At 38.1% G+C, this 26,774-nt stretch overlaps 1 protein-coding gene across 1 annotated transcript; it reads right to left on the bottom strand.

Moving 5' to 3' along the window:
- Positions 1 to 26,273, bottom strand: gdap2 (ganglioside induced differentiation associated protein 2). The gene is made up of 14 exons (XM_061088158.1): positions 26,036 to 26,273; positions 23,900 to 24,123; positions 19,646 to 19,785; positions 19,230 to 19,383; positions 18,465 to 18,553; positions 18,009 to 18,085; positions 17,350 to 17,509; positions 14,164 to 14,314; positions 13,588 to 13,664; positions 11,896 to 11,972; positions 11,017 to 11,156; positions 5,757 to 5,811; positions 5,333 to 5,476; positions 1 to 172 (listed from the first exon to the last, which is right to left on the bottom strand). The coding sequence occupies exons 2-14, from the start codon at positions 24,076 to 24,078 to the stop codon at positions 131 to 133; spliced, it is 1,485 nt and encodes a 494-aa protein (XP_060944141.1). The 5' UTR covers positions 24,079 to 24,123; positions 26,036 to 26,273; the 3' UTR covers positions 1 to 130.
- Between the last annotated feature and the right edge of the window lie 501 nt (positions 26,274 to 26,774).

A 26,774-nucleotide genomic window follows, 5' to 3' on the forward strand; every position in this document is an offset into this window, starting at 1 on the left:
CCCCGTGCTTCAGGGCCTTGACGAGGAGGTGAGGAGGTCAGACAAAATGGGCAACACCTATGTCCACATATGTCTTCCAGCTTCCATTTGATTTCGTCCCCCCCGGCAGAGAGGTCCGGCCGGTCGCCTGTCACAGACTGGAGGAGTTGGTGGGACGGTACGGTCCATTCATCTGAGGTGGAGGAGACAAACGTCAGCAGATTGTAAACAGATCACAGGAGGTAAACGGAATCTAATAACCTTTAAGTTTAACTTTATCAGATAAATGCTGTGACTTTGTCAAATTACAAGGTGCGCAAATGTCAAAACAAATAAATAAATACATAAAATTGACCAATAAATAGAAAAGGGCAGATTTCCTGTTAGGTTCGGGGTCTGGCTCCAGGAGGCTTTTTTTAAACTCTGAAATCAAGCAACAATATCCAAATACTAGCTGAGGTCACTGGACATAACAAAGGCAGATTTTTATTTTTTAATTATGCCATATCCACCAATGTTCTGCTTTCGGATCACATTATATGCACTACATATACCTGTCTCCTTGCACTGTGTACCCTGTGCAACACTCCGCTCCATATACTGGAACACTGACTTCACATCATATGTGATATGTGTTAATATAAACCATATTGATATTATATATCATTTTATACAATAATATTTTCTTTTGCACGCTCTGTCTACATATTCTTACACTCACAGTATATTATATTATTTATTGTATAGGCAAATACTTATATTTATACCTCTACTATATATCATATCATATTATATCATACTCTTTGTATATTCTTGTATATACACATATTTATACATGTGTATATGTTATTATTATTATATTTACTATTATTATTATATATACTGTTGCTGTCATTATTACTATAAACTGATATTATATTGGTATAATTACTATCATATATAAATATATATTATGTTATATTATATACTGTACTATTTTTATATACTGTCTAACAATAACATTACCATCATATCATCAGTGGTATTATCATCATCTTGCCACTGAACCTTATCTACCTATTTATCTTGTGTTTCTGTTTTTATTCTTTCTACCTCAATATTTTTTATTTTATTCTATTGTATTGTATTTTATTGTATTCAAATATACCGGCTGCTATGACGACTTAATTTCCCTTTGGGGATGAATAAAATAATCTATCTATTTATCTATCTATCTATTACAAATATTGTTTTAATACACCGTGACTGAGTTGCTGTCAGTAAAACTGTTTGAGATTAAAAGCCTGACGGGACTGCAGGATGCTCTGTGCGGAGCTGGAAGAGTTTTATTGTGAAACACTGATGTAGGAGGAGCCTCAGTGAAAAATGGCAAACTGGTTACAACTGGCATTTATCAAATGAGGAGAAAAAACAGATTTCAGATGGAGGGAAGTAACCGAGCCTGCAGCGTGTAGAGTCACTTTAAATTTAGTCATTATACAGTAAAATAATATTTGGATCAGAGAGTATCTGTCACACATCAGACACACTTCTCCCTGTTCTATTGAATAATTTCCTCCAAAATTTGGCAAACTTCTCTTACAAAATCTTAAATTTATCGTAAGAGTGGATAAAATAACATGGAGTTCCCTTTGGTATGTTGCAATAAATTGTTGTAAAAGATAAAACTTTTGTGTTTTGTCATTTCAGTGCACTTTCCAGGAAAGCTATGATAACCCGATCTCAGAGGGGAAACTGGAGCTCACCTCTTCGTCTCTCACGCTGCTTATCTGTGATACAGGTAAAGCATTATAGTGAGATATTAAGACACTTTAAAGGATTTTAGAGCTTTTTCTAAAAAAAATTAGGTTATAACAGAAGTAAGAGTGAACCAGAACAGTACATTTGCAGGTTTGATGTGTGAAAGATTAGATTAAACTCATTATAAAGAGAAAGGGCGCTGCTAATCCACATGAGAGTGCTCTGTTCGTTTATTACTATTAGTGCAACGCTCCCTTTAAGGCTATTTAAAACATCAGACTGCATTCTGTCCTTAAATAATATTATGTATTCTGTATTCAACAATGATCTGTACACTCAGCTTGAGTCTTAAGATGGCATGTGTGCTGTAATTTACTTCTCCTGTCAGGCCACATTTTAGTGAACAGAAAGAAGCTGTATTTGCTGGACTCTGCTCACACTGTGGTTGAGCCCAGCACACCAGACTATTTCTGGATAACTGCAACTCAAAAAGGTGTTGATATGAATGTTACTGTCCAGTTTATTGCAAGGATGAGGTGCTGAAGGGGGGAAATATACTATAGCCCAACAGCCCATTACACAGTTCAATTCTCTACCAAGACCTGAGGTTCACCTAGATAGAATAGGTTCCTGATGAGTAAGTAAAATCTGGGAGAAGGTTCAAAAAGACGGAGTTTAAGCAGCACCTGAAATCATAAGTAAAACTTACATGGCGTCAATGTGTGGATGACAATTTATAACCACATTCTGCTGTAACTATTTTTCTCCACAACCTCCAATGATGAGGATACAGATTGAACAGTGCAGTGTTAGTGCTGTTCTGTTTTCACCCTGAACTCCCTCTCTGGTTTATGTTTAAAAATCAGTCTTCTCAGTCATGTAAGGACAGGATCAAGAAAAACACTGTATGTAATCAGTACCTCATGTCCATGTGCTGTATTGTTTGTAAAAAATGCATAAATCAACCCAAAAATGCATAAATCAACCCAAAATCTAATTTTAAGTCTATTTTTTTTATGCTGCATTATCCCCAAAAACGATTTATGGGTGAAAAGCACCCCCGTCATATTAAAACCTGCAGGTCTGTCTTCACCCTGAAGCCAACTCACAATGCCAGCAGTAAGAAAGATCCCATATGTGGATTAGCAAATGGGTTTCTAAAAATACTGTTACCATTTGTTCATGTGCAAAAGAGCAAACCTAATTCACTGGTACAAAACTGTGGCTGTGAGTAATTTACTCCATGAACTTGGTTCCAACAGTGTAGCTTACACTACTTGTGAACTCCCCTGACATCTCAAATCCATGAAAATTATGTCAAAATGACTTAATTGGTATGAATCCACACCGGAGAATCTGACGTACAAAATGAGGTGAATGATACTGTTCAACTGAACCAAATAAAACTCAGTCCTCATCCAAGATTCAACGAAGGAGAAGACACATGTATATCTTTCATCAGCCAACACAAACGGCAAACTGCCACAAAGCGATACAGCAGATTTAGATGGCAGCCATTCACAGATCATGAGGAATCTTAGGAAGCAGCTTAGGAGCTGGACATGAAACCCACCGTTTTTGGCGTCCTACTTTGATACTTTTGTTTTTTAAAAGCTACCTTAAATTCTGTCAAAGATCCTCATCTGATGGTTTAAACCCTAGCCTGTATATAAAGGTGGATGATATGGTGGCTGGCTGTGGTATCGGTCATAAATCCAGTTTAAGAACATATTAAATCATTTTTCGGACTGATTTTCATTTAAGGTAGTTCTTATCACACTGATTTACGTTTAGGTTTTCTTGTTTCTGATAAGTTTGGTTTTTATTAGTCATTTGATGCTATAAAAACAGAGATAAACGGCCTGATTGACAGCTGAGAATGGTTGCGAATGATCTTATTTGTATCAATGGGAATCTGACCCTGCGGCTCCACACCGCTCTCAGTACTGAGCAGAATCTGGTTCAAAATGAGTGCAAGATGGTGGCTCATCAACCAGGGTATCTTAAGTTGGTTTCTAGTAGAGAACCCTCGTCCATCTTAATTTACAGCCTATTGTCTAAAAATTTTCTTCATTTGCTTCTCTGTCACTTTCTCACTGTGATGTGGAAGAATAAAGCTGGTGAAAGCCTGTATACAATTGTGTCTTTTCACAGCACCATGGCTTTGCTACATTAAATCCAGTGATACCCATGACTTCAAAGAGAAATCAACATGGTATCATGGACACTGATTAATTTGTGTAATTTCCACAAATGCACACATTCTTACAGACAATTAACAAGTCATTAGCTGATTTTTGCCCTTTTCTTTGGTTTACATCATTAAGAAAGAAAATAAAGCAGACCAGGGTCCTCATTTATAAACCAGTGCGTAGGAGTCATCCTTCGGACGGATTACTTCACACATCAGTGGATCCTAGCCTCCACTCTGGGATATTATTTGGAAATAGAAGTTTGAAATTGAATAGTTTCTATATTTCACGTGAGTGATCTCCAGTGCGCCCTGATGGCACGTTCACTGCAGCGACTTTACACACATCGCGTGTGGATGATACACACACAGTGTTGCAATATATTATTAAAAACTATTAATGACTCGGCTCTGTAACTCTTGTTATCTGAACGTAATTGGCTGTAAGTTGTTTCATATCTTTTTCATTTGAAGGTTCTTAAGGAACAGTTATGTTGCGCAGGCACAAATAACGCTGTTGGTTTCAATCTTAATGATGAAGTGGATCAATAACCTGCTTCAGTTCACCACCTCATGTTTGCTTCGTCATTTCCCCATCTCCCAAATGTTTAGACGCATGGGTCACAGTTAGCAAGAGAGTGTTCAAATTCTCCTATCAAGTATTTTTTTTTATAAATGGTAAATGGTTTTGTATTTATATAGCGCTTTTCTCAATCACAACGTTTGGGTGAGAAGTAGCGGTTATAAATGACGCCTCATGTAATTTCTCCTCATTTAGCCTTTCTAACTCAGATTTTCCACCTTCAAAAAGATCTATGGAATAGTGCGCTCAAAAAAGAAACTAGTGCAACCACATTTAAGTGTTTGTATTTAGTATTTGAGGCAACAGATATCAGAGGCAGATAACGTTTCAATTAAACACAAACAGCCAGAAAGCAGATGTGAAGCTGTACAGGATGCAACTCAGACCGCAGGCATTTCACCTGCAAGTAGAAGACTGATGGGATATAAAAAATGGAGCTGCAGACACAAACGCTTCAACGTATGCTCCAACGTAGGTTTTAGTTTTGCCTATGTGAAATAAGGTATGTTATAGGCATCTGGCTGAACTCTTTTCTCACATGGTTGTTTAAGTACAACATCCACCTACAGTGATTCATCCTCCACCCTGCCCAGACTGGATGCATATCATGGGAATGTGTAAGCTGTTTATATGACAGGTAGATCCTCTCCTTAGTAAGATCACAGGATGAGATTGGCACATTATATAAAAAGGTACAAAAGTCCTCAAATTCATCTACCATTTTGAATACATGGAAATTATTCAACTGAAGGTGAAGGAGGTACTAAATCAAGGGAAAGTTGAGAGGTTGGTGAGGAATATGTCTTTATCTCTGTCCATATGTGTGTGATGGTGCGTACCCGTGCGTCATAATCCACGACAAATGGAGGAATGTCGATCTGTTCCGGTTTGATGCAGGTGAAGAGCTGGTGCAGGTTGTCCAGGTAGCGGACTTTGTCCTTCAGCCCCGACACACTGAAGGTGGTGAAGAACCATGTTGAGACCTGGTTGTAAAAGAACCAATGTCAGAAAGCAAGAAAAAAATAACAACTCATCAGTTATAGCTGGTATCTGACTTTAAAACTTTAATCTTGTCATGACCGACAAAGACAAAATTGACTGCAACAAAAACTGAAACTACATAACGACTAATGACACTTTAATTATCCCTGATGAAAGTTTGGCCACTGCAGCAAAGCATACTGTTATCAACATATACCACAAAACAAACCATTAGCTGTGTTGACCCTGTAAATATCCATTTGATGATGACGGCAATCTTACCTTAGAGCGAAACGTTGGATGTACGAAGTAGAATGCCTTTAAATTATTTTTAAACCTGCAACACATAAAACACAACAGCTCAGCAATAATCACTAAGAGCAGGGGTTGTGTGAAGTTTGACATCTTGTATGTATACATTTTTTTTTTCTCTCGTCTGTTAAACAATGTTGATGCTGCTAATGCTAAAGTCGGGTAAATTGTAATCCTATGACGTTTTTTCAGGGCTCCCTGACTTTTCCTGCTGTGTCTTCATGATGTCGGGACCGCCTACATTTATGCACCATTTTACTTCTTTACAAGATATCGTTAGTAGCGCTGGCAGGATTAACTTTAAGCCAGCAGCACTAAGAGATCACATAGTCAATTTTGTGCAGAAAATCTCTCAAAACATTTGATTCGGTACAAACATGGATGTGAGCTTGTCCCTAATGGAGAGCCCAAACAGACTGTCAAGGGAAGTCGTGTTAGTCATTTGTCTTCATGATCTCATTCCCTGAGCTCATGACCAGAGGTGAGAGTTGGAGTCAAGTTTGTAAACTGAGAGCTTCATCTTCAGACCAACATCTTTTTCACCACAGCAGCCTGGTTCAATGTAGCCAGAACCACAGATGGTGCCCCATTCTGCCTGTCAAAATCATGCAACTTCAGGTCCACAAAACACTACAACTTGTGTGGCAGAACCTCACTCCCAACCAGGAGGGAGAAATCCATCATTACCTCGCAAGATGCCTTGGAATCTGGAAGTTCTGACCCGTATCTCACCTACTTTTACCTCAGCTGCACAGCGCCCCCCTCTGGAGGTCAGAGTCCAAAGGAGCAACTATAATTACAGTCCTGCTGTTGTGTGCCGCTGCCAACCATGACACTTTTCATTTATTTGTTCCAGAATCATCAGGTCACATGTGACTTTAATCTATGTGAGCATTTGTGCCAAACTTGACAGGATTCTCTGGAAGCATTGTTAAGATAAAACATTCAAGAGGGAACATTTGTGCCTGTGATCAACAAAATTGAATCAGTTCATCTTTCAGTCCAAGTGAACTCTTGTACTAAATGTGACGAAATCCCCTGGAGGTGTCTTTGGGTTATCACCTTCACAAGGTAAACATGTGTCTTGTTAGGTCACAGTGACCCTGACGTTTTACCCACAAACGTAATCAGTTAATACTTGAGTCAAACTGTGAACAAATGGGATACATGGACAGTCAACCTGGTCAGCAAACCACCTTTTCATCACTCCATTTTGAAGAAAAGATCCATCAATGTTATCTAGCCCCCAAGAGTCAGAGTACCTGACTGTGGCAGCTAGAACATACCCAGACAACAGCAAACTTGAAGTAAACTGTATTTACACGCTGATCCTTGAACAAGTATATATATATAATTGCAGTTATATTCAAATTTCCAGAGAGCAAGGACAGACTTAGCCCTTCAGTGGAACTTAAAACAACTGGTTTTCATTTGCAGGATGTGGCTCCTATTTAGCTTGAAAAAAATATTCATCTATGGCGAACGTCACAGCAGGCTGCAGACAAAGAGATGCACTGTTAGGTTATTGATGCTGGACAACAACAAACTTGAAGTAAACTGTATTTACACTCTGATCCTTGAACAAGTATATATATAATTGCAGTTATATTCAAATTTCCGGAAGCAAGGACAGACTTAGCCCTTCAATTCATGGCAGGACACTGAAAATAACTCACCACATTTGGGATAGATTGCAAGCCGTTCACATATACAAAGTGGTGGTTTGGCTGGGGCACGCAGCATTGTTGTCATGTAACACATCACAGTTAGACAAAAGAGGGAGGAACTTGGTCTTTTCATTGACTAACTAACCCCGAGGGTGATTTAGGTGAACTAAAACATGACGTGGGACGTTCTTCATTGGTCCAGTGCTGAACAAAGAGAGAACAAAAAAAGAAAATCTTAAACAAACTCATCTGTCAATCTGAAAAAAGAATCAATCGACCCACTTAGCCAGACAGTTTTGGAAACTTGTTTGTGTTCATGTTTGGCTTTGGTCTGCTGGTGGTTTATCTGGAGCCACAATGCATCTGCAGGCAATCAATAGCTTGATGGGTTGGGTTAGACGTTTCATTGCCTGCACTGATCAACAGTGCTACGCCAAGTAATAAGCACAATGACCGCTTAAGAAGTGAAACTGAGAATAAAAACAGCTTCTCAATTAGTCACACGTTCTGACACAAGAGTTGGACCATGAATAGAAACTGTACGCCTTGAATGACATTAACAGAAGTAGCAGAGGGGAAAGGGTTTCAGTCTCAATGGGGGTTTCTGACTCCGCTATACTGATTCTGTACAATGAAGTTTTATTTGGATCAAACAAGAAAAGAGGCTTACCAAAACATGTAGAGCCACCGATCGTTAATAACTACTAGATGGCAACACTTGAATAGAATAGCACTAAGTCGAGCTCAAAGCTCTGCCAAGTCCCATTAAATCCAATTCATAGACATCAGTCCATTTATGATGCCAGATTTTTCCCATCAAGATAAAATAATTATTCTCTGGGACATTGGTGGAAATGTCATTAAAAAAACACTATCATGCAATGTTCAAGAGAGAAACAAGAACCTGGATCCAACCAAAGATCCAACCTTTCATCAGGTTTTGTGGAGATGTGTTTGGTAGTTTTAAGCGTAGTCGTGCTGACAAACAAACAGATCAACCAATTAACAAACAGACAGGGGTGAAAACATGCCCTCATTAGTGGAGGTAACAATCAGATGCTATAATTTTCAATACAAATGTCCTCACAGGAAGCCAAAGGGCAAAGTCCAGGTCACAACTTCCCCATCAGCTCTAAAACATTTATTTCAGCTTTCAACCGTTTCTAGTCCAACTTGTCTGATAAAGTTCAATGAGTCAGATCTAAAACTTTGCAGAGTATATGTGGAACTAAAAACATTACAATAACTTTTGCAGTTTTTAGGTAATTATCACCTTGCAGCAGTCACAATCATTACATGACTAGATGGGGTTTCCCAGTTCCAAAAAAAAAGTTGAATGAAGGTGTCTTTATACATATTCTTAAATTTGACTGCTTGCATTCTGTGTCCTTTTTGCTATCGTAATTCCTTACTGTGTGTTGTCACAGAGAAGGCAGATGATTTTGACAGCCTTGAGGTGAAATCAAGTTTAAATCAAATTTATTCTGTAAAATAAACCAACATTCAGAATTTGTTCATATACATCTCCTCAGGAAATCCAACCACTAAATGCTGTGGGAACTTTTGAATTTTGTAGTGAAACTAACTAAATGACCATTCACAAAAAGAGTTGAAAGGTGCGTGACGGCTGCATGGAGTTCCCCACTGACACAGGAAGTTTGTATGGTTGTGATGGCTAGAGATAAGAATCTGCCTTTTTTTCTTTACAGCCTAAGGTTAAAAATCACTCTTGCATTCTCATCCAAGTGAGCCTAACCTGTGGGTTTGTTTCAAGCAGTTTTATTGTCTGACTGTTTGTGTTTCTTGTCCAACTGGAACGTTTCCTAAAACCTAAGATGTCATTTTTCCTTGACTGCACCATTGCTGCAAGCAAAGTACTTCAATAATCATTTAAACCTAATTTTCTTACACTGGTTTCACATCTTTGGTAATTTAAAAAATGTTTGGTCCTCGGGTAAAAACAAAGCTGAACTGCACTCAGTACTCAAATAAAATAACCATCAAGAGTCTAAATATTACTTCAGATAATACAAAAGTGTGATGCTGTGTGGAACTGAAAACAACTGGTTTTCATTTGCAGGATGTGGCTCCTATTTAGCTTGAAAAAAATATTCATCTATGGCGACCGTCACAGAAGGCTGCAGACAAAGATCTTGAACAAAATCTGACATCGATCAAGGTTCTCAAAAGAAATAGCTGATTTCGATCCAGGTTTGACGTCTGGACTGCATCTGTCTGGTGTTCAGTGACTAAATCATTCACATGTTTATCTTTAAGCGAGGCAGGTATCTTTTTAAATAAATGACCGTGGCTCAATCCTTTATTTATTAAGAATAAGATAATTTATGTTTAAATGTGGTTAAGATTTAATTTCAAGTTTTTAAAACTGAGATGCTTGGGCAAATATTCCAATAGTTTTTGTTGTAGGGACCTTCTCTACATAAAGATATCAGGATTTCTGCCACTGAGGTAGCATTCATCAACTTTAAGACTTCCACAAACTAATACAACAATACGGTGTGATTCCAATGAACTTCAGAGCAACGACTAAAACTTTCAACTCTCTGATAAGGATGAGTCACAGTCAATTCATCACCCGAGAACCCGCTCCAAGTTTAGGTTTCCTGTTCCAAATATGCCTTCCAGATTTCCAAAAAACCCACAATGAAACAAAAGCGCTTAACAGTTTATTTTGTTTTCCAAAACATCTTAACGCTGTATCCTTGGCAGTGTCACACTGTAGCATGAACAATGTATCTGCACTAGTGACCTTGCAGAAGTCAGCACAGGCAAGAAGAGAACCATGTCCGAGCCAAGTCTAAACCAGGGTCACACCAGAGTCAAGCCTCAACGATGATCACATCCAGCTTTAGATACGACACTGGGGAGGCCATTCTCACTCTGGGTTTTTACTTTTTAATTACATGTTGCACCTGGCTGGGTTTTAACGTCCCATAACAATAGACACAAAAAATTTTTTTACCAGGGACCCGTCAAAGTCCGTCACATGCTCTTATCAGCATGGAGGAATTTTCAAATAGATATTCCAGAAAAATTCTCACGCTCTATCTTTAAAAATTCTGGCTGGCAACAACCAGAAATGCGGCTGGCCCGCGGAGTTCACCAAATCATGTTAATCCTCCTGTCAAACCCAGAACATACAGCACAGAACATTAAAGCCGGTGCCCTTGGGTGGGCTGGAGGTTAAACCAATAAGAGCTCCAGAGTTTTCCTATTCAATCACTGTGTGTGGCAGAGGGATGAGACAAAACGGAAAGAAGAAAGACTAAAACAAGGGAGGAAAGCTAATGTCTAATCTCATTAGCCTTCTATTTAACCTTGGAGTAAATATACTTAAGTCTTAAGTTTCAGAATGAGGCGTCCAACAAGTAGAAAGTGGAACATTTCTGGTTCAAAATGTTGCACATCAATGAAATGAAACATATCCCAGCATGCATTGGGTGTGAGGTTTAGATTATGCTCATTTGACTTTATGATCAATTCAATCCCCGTGTCATACTGGCTCAGTTTAACAACAACAGAGTGTAAAATGGCAGACTGACTTGGCATCAACGATGTCGTAGAGGTTTTTGAGGAAGTCGGCGTTGAGGTGGTTGTGCTCGCCCGTCAGCGTGTGGAAGTAAACCATCACGTACTCCTTCACCGTGATGTGGTCCATCACATGGATGAAGTACAGCAGAGCCTGTACACACACACACACACACACAAACAGAATCGGTGTTCACACTCTTCTGTAGTCCTGGACTCTGCACTTCTCTGTTTATTCTTTTACAGTTTTACCTATTTATTTGAATTTCAGTTCACCATGACTTGATTTGATAGCAGGTTTAGTTACTTTTTAGTCATCCATGTTTCTTTTATACACAAGCTCAGTTTTATTGTTTAGTTTGGTTCAAGTTGTAGTATTTTTGGTTTGCAGTGGTAAAACTAAAATACGATAACAGATGTAGACAGTGGAAATAAGAAAGAAACTGATTTTTTTGTGAACTTAAGCAGTGTATTAAATGTATGCATTTGAATTTTATTCAGTAAACATTCAGTAAGAAAAGCACATATATTTTATTTTACTTTGAACATATTCTATGTGTTAAACAACTACTTGCAACACATTGAAACACTTAATTTATAAAGATGGATTAGTATGCAGATATTAAACTAAACACAGAACATATGTTATGTAATATATTTGGATAATAATTTGCATAACTTTCACAAAGCCACAAGCATATGTGAATACAGATGGAATTATGAAACCGTACATACAAACACACAGATGCATCTACTGAAACAGAGCAATTTATACACACATCCGAAGACAAACACACCATGTTGATATTTTAAATAAATAAAAAGATGAAAATGAAACTGAGTTCACAGGCACAAAGCTCTGACTGGTAAAAAAAAATATTTTACTTTGTTACCTTTTCCAGGTCGATGAGGGTCACTGGGATGTTTCGTCCAACGATAACCATGACTGTCCTGCCACACATGTCCACACCTGGAGACAAAAACAAACGTTAAAACACAGTTTCAGTTTAAACACGGACAAAAACACAGGCAGAAGAATTAAGACTGATGATCAGAGAAGTAACTCCAGAGCTTCTCAACAAGCATTCATTGCGGCTAAAATCTGGGTCCTCTTCACTGGAGTTTTTGTTCATGTGGTTTGACTTTCTGCAGTTCTATTCTTCTCCTGTTCAGCAGTGGTACTGTCTTAATATAATACTTTTTTCTTTAATCTCCACAAATCAATGTATGTCTGTTATTTGGTAAAGCAAATCCTGAAAGATGCTGCTGGCAGAAGTCAGTAGGAGTCAACTGGTACACAATCACTGGCTACTGCTTCTCAAATTTGAAGAACTGGCTGCCGAGTAACAGCATTTAGTTTAATAAATACACTATTTCTACATGGTGGCTCTGAAACAGGAGCAAATGGGAACATCTGCATCTGCAACATTAGTTCCACTGCAATGGCAAAATGACAGAGGCCATCAATATCACTATTCCAGAATATTAGTAATAGCTGTGTGAACTTTACGACCTGTAAACCCCTTCACTGAGAGGCAGCCGCTTGGAGCTCATTCTGCCCCTCTAGCACTTTGTGTCCTAACTCCCCCTGGAAATCAAACCCTGTCCCCATAGATGGTGTGACAACATCAGTTTGGAAACAGTGAACAGTGGTCAGCTTTGCACTGTGAGAAATTCTTCTGAGGTCCATGTTTTGTTTAAACTATTTTTGGTATTAGTAATCTGTGTCCAATGTTCCCCAGTTACTTTTTTCTATCCCTTATTTATTCTTCTCTCATTTCAGTCCTGTCAAATGACCATAAGAGACAAACAAAAAGAAACAGGAGTTTGCCAGTGTACACAGAATCATGATGATGCTTAAATTTCTACAAAACTCAGCATTTTACTCAGACTCCGAAGATTCATTATTTGATTAACATTTTCTGGAAACACAGGAGATATTTCAACCAAAATAGTGTTTATCATCCTACCTCACCTGATATGAAAATATATTCTGCCCTGTGATGTGGGATCCTGATATAAATATACAGTAATTTGTTAAGTGAAGACACAGTGCTAAATGGTTGCCGTAAAAAACAGTTCAACTAAGTCCTTCAACAATCATCTAAAGACAATTAAATGAGGAAAAATAAATAGTCACTTTCCTCATACATCAGGTTTATGTTATTGAGTTTCATCCCCATATTTTTTTTCTGAACTGAATGAGAAGAGATTTGAGTCATATGGGTTTAAAAACGTCACTAGTTTGATGAAGCAAGTTTTACAAAGACATGGAAGTTATAAAACATCATGTTAAAGTTCAAGGGTCAGATCACATTGGAGTTGAACTGAATAACAACACTGCAGCCTAGTGGTGATGACGTTCAACTGCACCTTATAACAGTTGTATCTTAAACACACATGCACGCAATCATTCACGCACACGCGCAAACAAACAGTGTGTGTGTTCTGTAATAGTCCTTTTGTTTCTCTATTTTATTTTATATTTACATCACAGAGGATTCAGCCTGAAAATAACACTAATCTAATATTTAACTTCCCTCTTGCCCTCTCACCCACTGTCCACAACACTCACACACACATACCAGTGTGATATAAAGCTTTCAGCGCAGCGATGTCTGACAGATCCTCTGCTCTCGCTCGACACAGCCAGCGATTGTAACTAGAGGAGGGAGACACACACACACATATATCATTTTATTCAATCAATAAAAATGAACTACTGTAACTGTTTAGTGTTCAAATAAACTCCATGTAAAGACATAAACTCAAAGGTCATCTTGGGACAGTTGAGGACTTGTGATTTATCAGTGAGAGTTGTACATTATCTCTGGAAATTCAAATTTACCTAAATATTGTTTAAAGCATATTCCGTGACAACCTGTGGTTGTTTTGTTTCTACTCTTTGATGCTTTTTTGTTTGTGAGAAAAAAAACCTTGAATGCACCATGTCTTGACTATAAGTGCTTTATGATATTTATACATCACGTGGCACACTCTACGGGCATGTTAATTTGTTGCAACTGTTTTCATTAATGCTAATATTGGTAATGCTACAATTAATCTGACATGGCTCCACTGAGAACTGGAACTTCATGGTATTATACATCACATCCCTGATCGTGTGTTCCAGGGTTTTCTGAGTTGGGTAGAACTCTTACTTCCTCTGGTGATGTTTCTGCATGGCTGACTCTGACATCTGGCCCTGTAGGATCAGTTTCCGCTGTTTGTCCACGTCGCCCTCCATCCGTGCGAAAGCATGATTTCCCACCTGACCCAGATCTGACTCCAGATTCTCCTCCTCTGAATCATCTACACACACAAAGAAAAAAGTAGATGATTAGCGATTATCTACTAATAATTTAATTCACGTGCTTTGATGGACTTAATGGTAATGGTAGCTGTGGCATATGGAAGAAATGCGCATTAGGAAGATACCATAGGGCATATTCAGCTTTACAGTATATTCACTGATCACACACATACATTCACATACACAAATAGGACCTAAGAGTAATCCTTACAGAATGAACACAGTAAATAATCCTGGATCTGGCTTCATGCTGATCTTCATCTTGATTTCCCTCTAATATTTAACTGTACACATTCACTTTCCAGATCAAGTCTGTTAACCACATTTGCCACACACTTGACTGTGCAAGAATGACATTACTTGCATGTGCTTGTGAAAAAACCTGTGATCAAGGTCATATATTCAGGTTAGTTTCCATAATTGTTTTATCTGTGACAACATGTATCGTTATCTGCATGTCCACGCATTTTAACTGTGCTTAAATGGGCATGTGTTGTCCGTCATCGTTCTCGTCGGGTTTTGATCGACACCCCGAAGCCCCATTGTGTCTCTTTGAAACGTCGTGCCAGCTGACACCAGACTGGAGGTCAACAGAGTCAACAGGCTCGACTCAGAAACCACAAACACTCGCTAACACATGGGCTGGTGTTACTTTCACATTCCTCTTCACCAAACTAACATTTAGACAATGTGCAAGCAAAAGCTGAGGTTGTAAAACGATCGGTTATACAAAATATAGTATATATGAGGGTTAATGGCCTGAAAGGAAGTTTCAACTGAAGCTGCTAAGATTAAAACTATCTGAATTCCTGTTTTCGTTCTTCTTTGTCGATTTACTTGATATGCAAGAGAGCAAATTACTGCACAGTTTATACTGTTCTCAGACCCTCTATGGCTGCAGGGTAAGCTACTCAGTTTAACTATAGTGCTTTGTAAAGTGTCCAGGCACAATAAGCCTCCAATGCAGCTTCAATATCCCCTTGATATAAATTCTTCAAATTGCTGCAACTCTAGCAGAGAGAGATTCTTTTGGTAGGTTTCAGTCACCGACTGTAACAGGGTTACATTCAAGATTTTAAGACCCTTTTAAGATTATAATGAATGAACATGTAAGATCTATATCAAGTCAATAAACTCTATGCTCTATGTTATCTCTCAAACTACAGACAAAGACAGTAGGTATCCATAGTTTTTTCTCCCACAGAAAAGCAGATTGAACCGACATCAATTCTATCCAAGGTGTTTGTAGATTTGTCTAAAAACACCTTGGACGGAATTGATGTGGAACTGTTATCAGTTTAATTACAGTTTAATTACAACGTGCTACTATCTGTTTCGCTAAGAAAGAACTACATCAAAAAGAGCCATTGCAAACTATGCATATTGCCATAAAACTAACAAATTCTACAGTGCGACGGACTATTAGATTTAGTACGAAATATAAAAAATATTTGAAACTTTGAATCCCTAAAAGTCAAATTATTCAATTTTAAACTGTTTAAAACTGGCAAAAAAACTGTGGATTGTTCAAGGCTGGATTACGTCTTTAGTCCGAGAATAAAGATTGCAGCTCCTTCTTTAATTAAGCAGTGCTGAATACAAATTCAAAACCTTAGCATTCTGATATATTTTGTGTGCAAACATTTTCATTGCTGCAAATCTGAATCTGATTGGAATTTGAGCACTAAAACTTGCTCTCATTTGAAGATCCTTCAAGACACCTACAGTAACACTTGTAACACGTGTGACAAGGTTCTGCAAAATGAACAACTTACACACATTTCTCAGATAAACTAGAATTTCATTAGGATACAAAGATAAATGTGATGTCCTTAAAAAACCTATGGGATCAGAACAAACACCTGCTCTGTGTTAGACCGGCCTGTTGATCGCCAACTGAAGCTCTTTGTAATATGAAGATGATAGTCTGTGGAAAACATGACAGCCCCGAAAAGGAATAAACGAGTGAGAATTTGCGTAAGAAAACGTGTGTGAGTGTGAGAAGGCACATGGGTGAACAAAAGGATCCAGGCAGCCAAATGTTCCACTGACGGTCACCAGATATTCAGCGACACTGCTCGTCCATGTACGTTGACTGTATCACTGAGCAGCAGAGCTTGAACACACTGTCCTCTTCAAAATCTAATCTTTGTCCTGTCATTCGTGCCTTGGCTACTTTTGATGTTTTGGTTTGAAGAGCTGCTGAGTGGTTAATCAATAGACTGACATCAGATGTGTGACTGACAGGCTTCACAAATGGCCCTTAGTTTGTTGACCTCATGTTCAAGTGGCTGACTGGTGCTTCAATGGATCTTACTGTGAGATGAGCGAAAATAGAAACAGGGAGAAGTAAAATATCAAATTATGCCCCTATGTGTTTATTTGGGGAATTTTACAGTCATAAACATCAACATCAGTTGATCTTTGATTGTTTTATTAATGACACAAGTGAAACTGATTTCAAATTTAAATATCTTGAAAAAATCTGATTGGACGTATAATAATCAGATTATTGACATGAAAGTGAAGCCTTTTACAGTGTGTTCCCTTGCTAATGCTGGGAAACATTTAATCACATTAAACAAACCAGAATTCCATCAGTAGAGTACATACTTCCACCAAGGAACAACACTCTCCTTAGATTCAAACCTCACTCTATTGCTGAGGCTGCACTATCTTAGCGAAACATTGATGGGAGTTTCTATCCCCATGCTTTACTGTATAGCGGCAGAAGAAACCTGACCACATTTAAATCCCCTAGATTGATTTTTTATTTGGATTTGCATGAAATTGCAGATACTCTTAGATATCAGTAGCCTCAAAATGTGTTTTTTTCTCATCAAGATCCATTAGTTATTATTTAAATTGGTAAAAATATAAAAAAAGTGCTCTCAAACCATGTCCCGTTCTTTCACCAAGTTCGTGGAATTCCGTTCAAGTTTTTGCGTAATCCTGCGAACACACAACCCAACACACAGGGGTCTGTTTGCTCTACTTGGCTGGAGATGAAAAGATTTGTGTTGAAGTTTTGTACCTTCAAGGCTGCCCGGCTTCTCTGCAATGCGGATCTGTCTCTCTGGGACAACGGGTTCACCCTCAGAGTTGCCAATGTCAGCTGGGATGAGAGGCAGGCAGGCCATTTCCTCTTTCTCTGAGCGAGGGTAGTACAGAGGCAGTAACTTCCTAAACACCGGCTGAAGGAACAAACATTCAAATTAATATTCACACTAATGCTGCAAAGCTGCTATTTGTTTTTTTAGCATATAGACCCTATTTTTAACACTTTCCTGAGGGGATGAACTGCCTGAAGGATGAGCAAAAACATTATGACCACCCCGGTCTAAAGTGCAGTTTGGCTGTCAAAACAGCTCAGACTCAGTGTGACATGGACTTAACAAGACATCTTAAGGTCCCTTGTGGTATCTGGCACCAAGACGATAGCAACAGATCCTTTAAGTTCTATAAGATGAGACATTACCCGATGCCCTGCTGAGCAGGAAGCACCCGTTAAGTCATAACACTTTAAAGATGTTCCAAGTCGTCCTGTTTTCCACCCTGCTCATTCCATCTACACCCATCACACAGACTATGAGAACAGACTGTTGACATGTGCTGTTGTTACAAGATAATCAATATTATTCACATTATGTGAGAAGTTAAATGTTTTTGCTCATCGAGGTGAACGATACCGACCTCCTCTGTGTCTGACACGGCGAACACCACTGCATCGATGCGGTTTCCATAATTCTCCAGGAACCTGCGCACTGTTCCTGTCAACACACATTCACTCCTGTTACCTTACAAATTATCACATATCAGATTATTAGATTTTGATAAATAAAAGCCATCCAGACACAGGATGAAATATGTGTTCAAATTAAATAGATGTCTGTCTGCCAGGATAACTTGATTACCTCATTTTGTGTATATACAGTATAGCCACATGTTGTGTGTATTTGTAGGGCAGAAGATAAGAGGTATATGATTGCATTGTGTATGTGGGTCCCTGTGTCTTTCTTTGTGTGTGGGTGTCTGTACGAAAACAGAATCTATGATATGTGACAAGTTGTGTATGCCTGTGCCTCACACGTGAATGGCTTTGCATGTGTGTTTTTTGTACTGACACGCGTGTGAGTGTATGTGTCTTACTGAACGAGATGTGTGTAGCATCCTCCAGTGGGTAACCTCGTTTGGTCGTGCTCACCACACATATACCGACAGATGCCATTGTCTGCTCTCTGTGGAGGCAAGAAAAGAAGCCACATCTCACACACCTAACTTAACATTTATACTGCACACCACTGATTGGTTTGACGGTTTCCTTACAAACTCACACAACAACTACACATAACATTGCACATCAAATGATGTAAGAACTAAAAATGTAATACTAAACATTATGAGAACTTAAATATGTTTGACAGTAGATTTGTTGATGTTTAGAATTTTATTTCCCCATGTAAAAATAAAAGGTGACTAAAGATTTCTCATTTAGTTATTATATCTGTTTAGTTATATTTTATACCTGCTCCACAGGCTCCATCTTTTTTTTACCTATTATATTTCATATATTCATAGTTTTTGGGAAGTCTATTTCTACAATATCTCTAATGCATTTTGTGTGTTCTTCCTTCAAATTCATGTTTATTTAAGCACAAACATTTTTAATCAAACTAAATCTGAGGGGTAAAATGTTTAGCTGAAATCAAAAAAATGTGTCATGACAGCTTAACTCCATTAGAAATGATTGGATTGGCTTATACAACACATAGCTTTTATCAGATTGAACACAACATTGGGAACAGTGAGTACTAATACAAGTTTCTAGTACATTAATACTGCATGGTTTTAGGATTTACTCATGGGCTGACTGACAAAATAGTTGATTGGATTTGATGATATGATGGTTCTTACGCAGCCAGCTGCATGATGTTCCTGTAGCAGCTATATAGCGAGCTCTCCGCCGCCGTCCTGTACTTGCTTTTGAACTTTGGTCCCACTGTGTGGATGATGAACCTAGCTGCCAGGTTGAATCCTTTGGTCAGCTTCGCCTCACCTGTCCGACATCCTGAACGGAAACATGCAAAAAAAAACTGATTTACAATCTGGTATAAAGTTAGCTGCAAAAAATGCTTATTTTTAAATAAATGCAGCTGAGCGGCATGTGTCTGGTTATGTAACACCACCTGTGAGTACGCACTCATATGCTGACATGTTTTTCATTCTGCTCCAGACGTGAACTCACAGCATCACTGAGCAGTCGAATCCACATTGTTGACAGCTGCACCTCATCTCTCCAGTTTTTTTTTTTTTTTTAACATCAGCCTTACCTTTTACTTTGAACAGCTCATCTCGCAGCTCGGGCCCTGCGAGCTGATGGATGCTGTCAGACACCGGGTTCTTGTCGTTTAGGGACTCGTTGCTGGTGTTCACAATGGCAGTGCAGTTCAGCAGGGCGATGTCCCCGGTGCTGTCGTGGGAAAAATATAAGTTACAGCATTTAAATGGTTATATAAGCAAAAATACACACGTCGTGTGTACAGCAAGGAGCAAAAAAAAAAACATTTTGGAAGACTGTATGTTGTCTGCATAGATATAACATAAAGATGGTAGACACATCGCCACTTCCTGTCATTATGCAGAGTTCTGGACAAAATATCCCGAATATGAACACTGCCTTGCATTGATGATGGTGTCATGCTTTTGGAGTCAGAGTTTCTGCAGTAGATCAAAGAATGGAGCGATAGTAGCGAGGTCCAATCAGTGCACATGCTTGACTAATAGTGGGTAAGTCTCAGCTGTCAAACGTTACATTTTTTACCTTTAGCATTAAATGAATAATTAAGACCAAACTTATCAGAAACCTATCGGTTTAAACATCTTTGAGAAACTTTGTAGTTTGGTCCAGGTCCCATTTGCTAACATGGAGGAGGCTGGGTTTCTGACATATTATGCAGTCAGCCACCAGTGGGCAATTAAGACATTTTGGCTTCTTTTTTAGGGAGCAGTCATATCGTCCAACTTAAATTAACACTTTTTAATCATATAATTTTGTTTGGTATATTGTTGAAAGTATATCTGCATCAAATTTTGCCACTGGTGTGAATTCTCATGTGGGTTTTTTCAATAATTATCTCCATTTAATTTATTCTTGATATATTTAATATTTCATGTAAGGATGATGGTTGAGCAAACACACATATGCACATATTTATGCAATTAACTTTATACACATTTAGCCAAAGTAATGTGCTTATTTTTTTACTGCTTCGGTACAGTCAGTTTGTTTGGAGAGAACAATGAGGAACTACTCGACTATGTGTTGAAAGAATTTGGTCACAAGACAGGTTCAGCTTCCAGGAACAAGTTTTTTTCTTTTCTTTCACATCAACCCTCTTTGGATTATAAAAGATGAGTCACAATCCAAAGCCAACCACTGCCAGAAAATAACTGCAGTGAGAAACCGACCTTGTTGACTCTTAGAACCTGTTTTAATAATAGTGGCATTGTTTGCAACAAAAATTTAGATGTGATTTATGTCGTGACTACAGCAGCAACAAGCTTATCAGAAAGTTTCACTTCAGCAGTTTGATTATAAAATGTCATGGATCTTCATACCATGATAACAAAGTTATCAATATCAGATTGTTAATTGATTTGATGTGAGTCAAGATTCTTTGATTCAAAGCTGATTTAAAATTCATGTTGTCATTTTTTTCTAAGAGCAAAACATGCAAAAGTGCAGGTTTATGGATCAGGATTACAATGTTAATTTTACACTGAATCACATACAGTGTATTAAAGGAGCTATAGATGCTTTTTTACTTTTTCTTTCCTCTAGTGTGTTACCAGTTTTTTTGTGTAAAGTAAAAAATTCAGAATTCCGTAGTAAAGGAAGCTCCTCTCCTCCACAGAAAACACTGATGCTCCAGAAACACCTCATCAAGTCCAGACTATACTTCAGCACCATTGTTATGTCATTGTCATGCAGCCTGATACCCCGACTATACGTGTGGGAGTTGTATGACCAATCACAACCAAGTGGTCGAAAGCGGGGCTTAAAGAGACGGGAACTGAAATGTGTAGTTTGTGGGTTCTTGAAAGGTTAACGTTAGGCTACAGTGTATCGTACGGCTTTAAACTCAAGTTCAAACAGTTAAAAAGGGAAAATATATTTATAATGGGGCTGTTTAACACTTATTGACTCATGCAACCTTTAACAAGGGTTCGCTAGAAGAATTTTTTTTAGATTTCAAGTGGTCACAAGATAAAGAGCACCGCTCGAGGGTCAATTCTTCCTGGTCATGGTCGTGCAGCAGGAATGTGCCTGCTCCTGACGGCTGAGCATTGGAGGGCTGCTCCAACAACAAGGCTCTCACAGAGAAAGTGCCGCCATGTCGGGCACCAGACGGTCATGTGTTCCTGCACAAAGGGGATTTATGAAGTTATTTGGACTCTGGACTGAGCTGGGTTAGCACTCGGAGAGACACAGGCAGCATTTGAACTACGAGCTGCTACTGACACCTGATGAGTTTGTGCTACTGTTCCTGTATTTTCTAGGATGCACTCACATCTGATAAAAGTGACAGTGATTACAGGGTATTTCCTACATAGATAATTCGTCTGGCGGTCCATTTCGTGCCTACTATGCCTTTTTCTCCCGACAAAATTCTAGTACTTGTTTTCATCGAAAACATAACTGACACACTACAATTTATGCAATATTTGACATCGTTATAAACCACTCAACTTTAAATGGGCTAAAACCCTTTTTTTCTCCAATGAAATTAGATTTAATGTGTGGGAAATTTTGTTAACATTTGGCACACTTTATTACTGAAATTAAAAGAACTACAGAAAACCTGATACAATAAAAAAAATATAACTCAAGTCCAGTTTCCCTTGACTAAGACGATCAAATAACTACCAACACGCTGGGCTCTTCACTATGTAGAAAATCAATTTTGACTTGGAGATTCACACGAATGAATCCCATGAGTTCCCATGAACTTCTATCAAACAAAAACAAAATCGGATAAACATGAGGAGAAACTCTGATTGCAAACATCTTTCTGCTCAGAAACAATAAAGCAACTGTTCTCAGTCACTTCACAGATAAATTACAAGTAAGATCGGTTTAAATCCAATTTCCAGGGTTTCAGATGTTCGATCAACTTGTTCAAACATCAAATGAAAAGAGCAAGTAAAACATGGCTCTGGGTTTAATTCTGCTCATTCAATTGAATGTCTGAAGTGCAAACAGTCAGTTGAGGGATGGTTTAAACAAAACTAGAATTACTGGCAAGCTGCAGTGTAAATCCATGCCTGTCCACTCATGATACACATGTTGTGGAAACTTGGAAAGGTATTAAGTGCATTTCTTCATACTCAACATATGACCTTGAGTGACCAGTAAGACCTTGACCACTAAAGTGAGACATTGACCACTAAAGTTAATCCGTTCAATGCTCAGTCCAACTTGATGTTTATGCAAAATATCGAAGAAATTCAGTTAGAAACATCTTGAGATATCTCGTTTAAAGGGATAGTTCACTGAAACGAGGTCATTCACACTTTGTTTTAAGCCTAAATGTCCGCTACCGGAAGTGCCGATGCTAGCGGACGTAGCCACACGATGGTGGGCCGAGGGTACGTTAAGGCATCTCAGAGGAGGCGAAATTTAGGCCAAAAACACGCCTAAATTATGACGTTTCGAGTCAAATATGAATGTCGGGTCTTGCAGGCGATTGGATGACACTACACAAGTAGTATGGAGGCATGTTTTTTAAATTACGTCTGAAGAAGTACTTACCATTGACTTCAATTGTATTGGATTCGCCTGCAATGCTGTTTACCCCTGAGACTCCAGAAGTGTTGTGTGGACTCACACACTTAAAAATTTGAATGCCTTCGGCTTAAACAATTTGAATGATTTATAATTCGAAAGTTAGAATAATTATGGTAACAAAGTTAAATAGTTGGCAAACGTCTGAAAGAGCACAGACACATCTACAAAAAGTCAAGATAACAAAGCTAGTTTTGAGTACAAACGATCTGTGGCAAACATTAGGCATTTAAATGAAAACATACTTCGATAGATTATATTATTTATAAAATACGCAAACACCACCAATGATTTTCTAACTAAAAAGGCAAAGGACAAGGCATTTTTCTCAAAGATGGTTTCTGTTATGTAAGATGGTTCTTATAAAGTTTTCAAATGTCCACTTTTACAGTAAGACTGACGTTAGATTGGTCGGATGTGTATATCGACAGAACGTAGATACCACGGCTGCACAACTTGATCAAAACTGTGCAAATTGGTGACATCCATTTCCAAGATATTTTAACTTCATGTTTGTGCAACAGTAGGAAGCAGAGACGCGTGATCCATCTTTATTTAAAGTCCACGATTTTGATTTGTCAAATCCAGGTCAAAGCACTGCACCGCAAGTTTAGGTTTGTTTATATTTTGTATCTGCATTCTATAGAGAATATAATCCTCCATCTAAAACGGATGCAGGGAATCTTCAGGGGACTTGAACCCAGCAGCAACAAAGTGGAAAAATGTTGGGGTGACTCACAAGAGGATGATCTTGCGGTTGATGTCTGGTCTGCAGGGGAAGGGAGAGGGGAAGGCCTGCTGACTGAGCAGACTGTCGCTCTGATCCTGCGGCTCCTCACCATCCTCACCCAGCTGCTGCTGCCACGTGGGGAGAGTCTGGATATCTACAAACTGAGAGCGAGCACCCAGAGGATCCATCCCCTCTGGAGAAACAGGCTGGAACCAGATCTCCGAGCAGCTTCACTGCAAGAAGGGTTCAAGAGAGGAATTCTTATTATTCAGAAACATTAGATTTGATGTCAAGTTAAATTTACTTTCTAAAGCATAAAATAACTGAAAGTTGTGGGAAAAGCTCAGTGCAAGGGCCATGGCGATGGCTCAAATATGACAAAGAGATGATTGTAATGATACACAATTGTAAAAGTAGTCAGTGGAGGTGACTCAGTAGTTTGATTTGTTCATCATTCAAATCATTGATGAAGCTAAAGACTTTTGAGATTTGCTACTTTTCTGTGTCTGTGCCACTGTTTTCTAACATTTTATACATGAAACAATTATTAGATTGTTTCAAAAACATAACTAAAACACAAATAATTAGCCAAATAATAATTGTGTTGTATTTTGGTGGTTGATTAAGTCTTCATGCTGCATCAGGTCTATATCATCAATCGTTTCACGTTCAAGCTGATTTTCTGATGCCAACTCATCTATTTTACTATGGTTTTGCAGTCGTCTTTCTGGTCAGTTTCATGCTTCCTCTTCTCTGGATGGTTTGTTTCAGGATGGTTTAAACCAGCAGCTCTGGAATATAAACCCTGCTCTTTGATGTGGCAGAATGGAGGACCTTGATGTTTGCTATTTTAGTGCTTAAACATTTTGCTCGATTGTCTCTGCTAGAAATATCTGGAGGTGATTTCATATTCTAATTTGGGGATTTTAGTATCCACATCAAAACATAAAATATACCTTATTCGGTCACCGTAACAAAAAACTGCAAAAATGCAAAATATTTTCAAAATTAAAGCTTGTCACCTGAGAAGATCTGCTTTCATGCTGTATTTAACTTTACCGTAAACTGAAGATCTTCCAGGTTTGGACTGATCAGGCATGCTGATGAATGATGCGTTCAGGTTTGAACGCATCATTTATCTTGACCTTATTCTTTTAACGGTGCTCACAATCACTACATTTATTTAATATTATCTAGTTTGGTTATAGTCAAGTCTTCGTTCCAGCTCCTCTAGCTTGAAAAATTTGAGGATTTGCAGATTTTTATCAGTCATGTTTTGGCATAAAAGACCTACTGCTGAAAAAATAAATATCCTACTATTTCTTTTTTGATTACATCATTTAGAAAGCGAAATAAGTCAACTATTGTCAAATGAATGCTACCTTCCTCTGTTTTACATCTTTGTAAAGCTGAATGTCATTACAAATGTCGAGGGATTCACTACATTTATTTAATGTTATCTAGTTTGGTTATATTCAAGTCTTCGTTCCAGCTCCTCTAGCTTGAAAAATTTGAGGATTTGCAGATTTTTATCAGTCATGTTTTAGCATAAAAGACCTAGTGCTGAAAGTATAAATATCCTACTATCTATTTTTTGATTACATCATTTAAAAAGCAAAATAAGTCAACTATTGTCAAATGAATGCTACCTTCCTCTGTTTAACATATTTGTAAAGTGAACATCTTCCTGGTTTGGACTGAAAGCATCACTGTTCTAAAAAGTCATCTTTAAATTGATATATCAACATATTGAACAGCACAGAATAAACATTAAACAGTTTAGTAGAACAATTTGAAATATACTGAATTTTCCTAAGAGTAATTCAGCTTAAGTTTAGCTTTTTATTTTTGCTAAATGATAAATAATGATATATTTATAATTGTGTGGATTCTACAAGGCTCCAAAACAGCTAAATGTCATTACAAATGTCGAGGGATTAACAGCAGTAAGAAAGTCAGAGGCAGAACTGGTGAAAGAAACATCCCAGCTACTGTCAAACACACATTTCCACCCCACAGATGAACTCATTTATCTTCGTACACATGTTCATGACAGTTCACTGTAACCTGCTGTATATGCTATTAAACAGTGTTTTTAACACAAACCAGCCGGTGTGTGTGTGTAAACCACAGATTCAGCAGTACCTCCTCACTGGCCAGCTGTTGTGTTTCCTCCAGCCTCAGGTGATGTCCACGACAATAAAACATGTAAAAAATATGATCGATAAGTGTCGACACGACGTGTGTGGACTCAGGAAGTGTTGTCGTTCCTCGACGTTTTCATACTAACGAGCGAAGACACCGCAAAATCACACTTAAGACTTTAAAAGGTGCCAAATGAGCAGGTTTACACAATTAGCCAAAAATGCTAGGTGTTAACCACTACAACGTCAAGAAACCAGGAAGTACAGTTAATAACGTCCGGTTATGGATTTCAAAATAAAACCACAAGCAATTTTTTTTTTCTTTTATTTTGCACTGGCAGAGGGTCTTGAATACGTTGAATACCCAATAAAATCGTAAACTACATTATTTATTTTATTGAACAATATTTAATCAGCTCTTTTTATAGTTATATTCCTCTGTTGTGTAAAAACTTTGCTTGTGTGTTGCACGTCCTATTTCGAATGGATTAATTGATATTTCTTAATTTTACTCACACGAAAATAACTTTAACAGAAAAAGAAAAAGAGTGATTTTGTTTTCTGGACGTATTTTCGTGTACACTAAAATTCAAGAGTTTAAAGTAGAAATTTCGCATATTGCACAGGGTGTAGCTGATGCAAATCGATTTTGGAGCAGTTTGTTGTATATTTGTGCAAACAAACGAGGCCAAACTGATACAAAAAAATCAGTTCTTAATGATTTGTTTGTGTCATGTTGT

This window comes from Limanda limanda, chromosome 16, assembly GCF_963576545.1.
Source record: "Limanda limanda chromosome 16, fLimLim1.1, whole genome shotgun sequence".
In the NCBI taxonomy this organism is placed as follows: Eukaryota; Metazoa; Chordata; class Actinopteri; order Pleuronectiformes; family Pleuronectidae; genus Limanda; species Limanda limanda.

Coding starts and splice junctions, on each gene's coding strand:
- gdap2 (XM_061088158.1), bottom strand. CDS start 24,078: ATGGATCCTCTGGGTGCTCGCTCTCAGTTTGTAGATATCCAGACTCTC. Junction 18,554..19,229: donor AACATCATGCAGCTGGCTGC/GTAAGAACCATC, acceptor TTGCCTCCACAG/AGAGCAGACAATGGCATCTG. Junction 173..5,332: donor TCGTGGATTATGACGCACGG/GTACGCACCATC, acceptor CCTCCACCTCAG/ATGAATGGACCGTACCGTCC.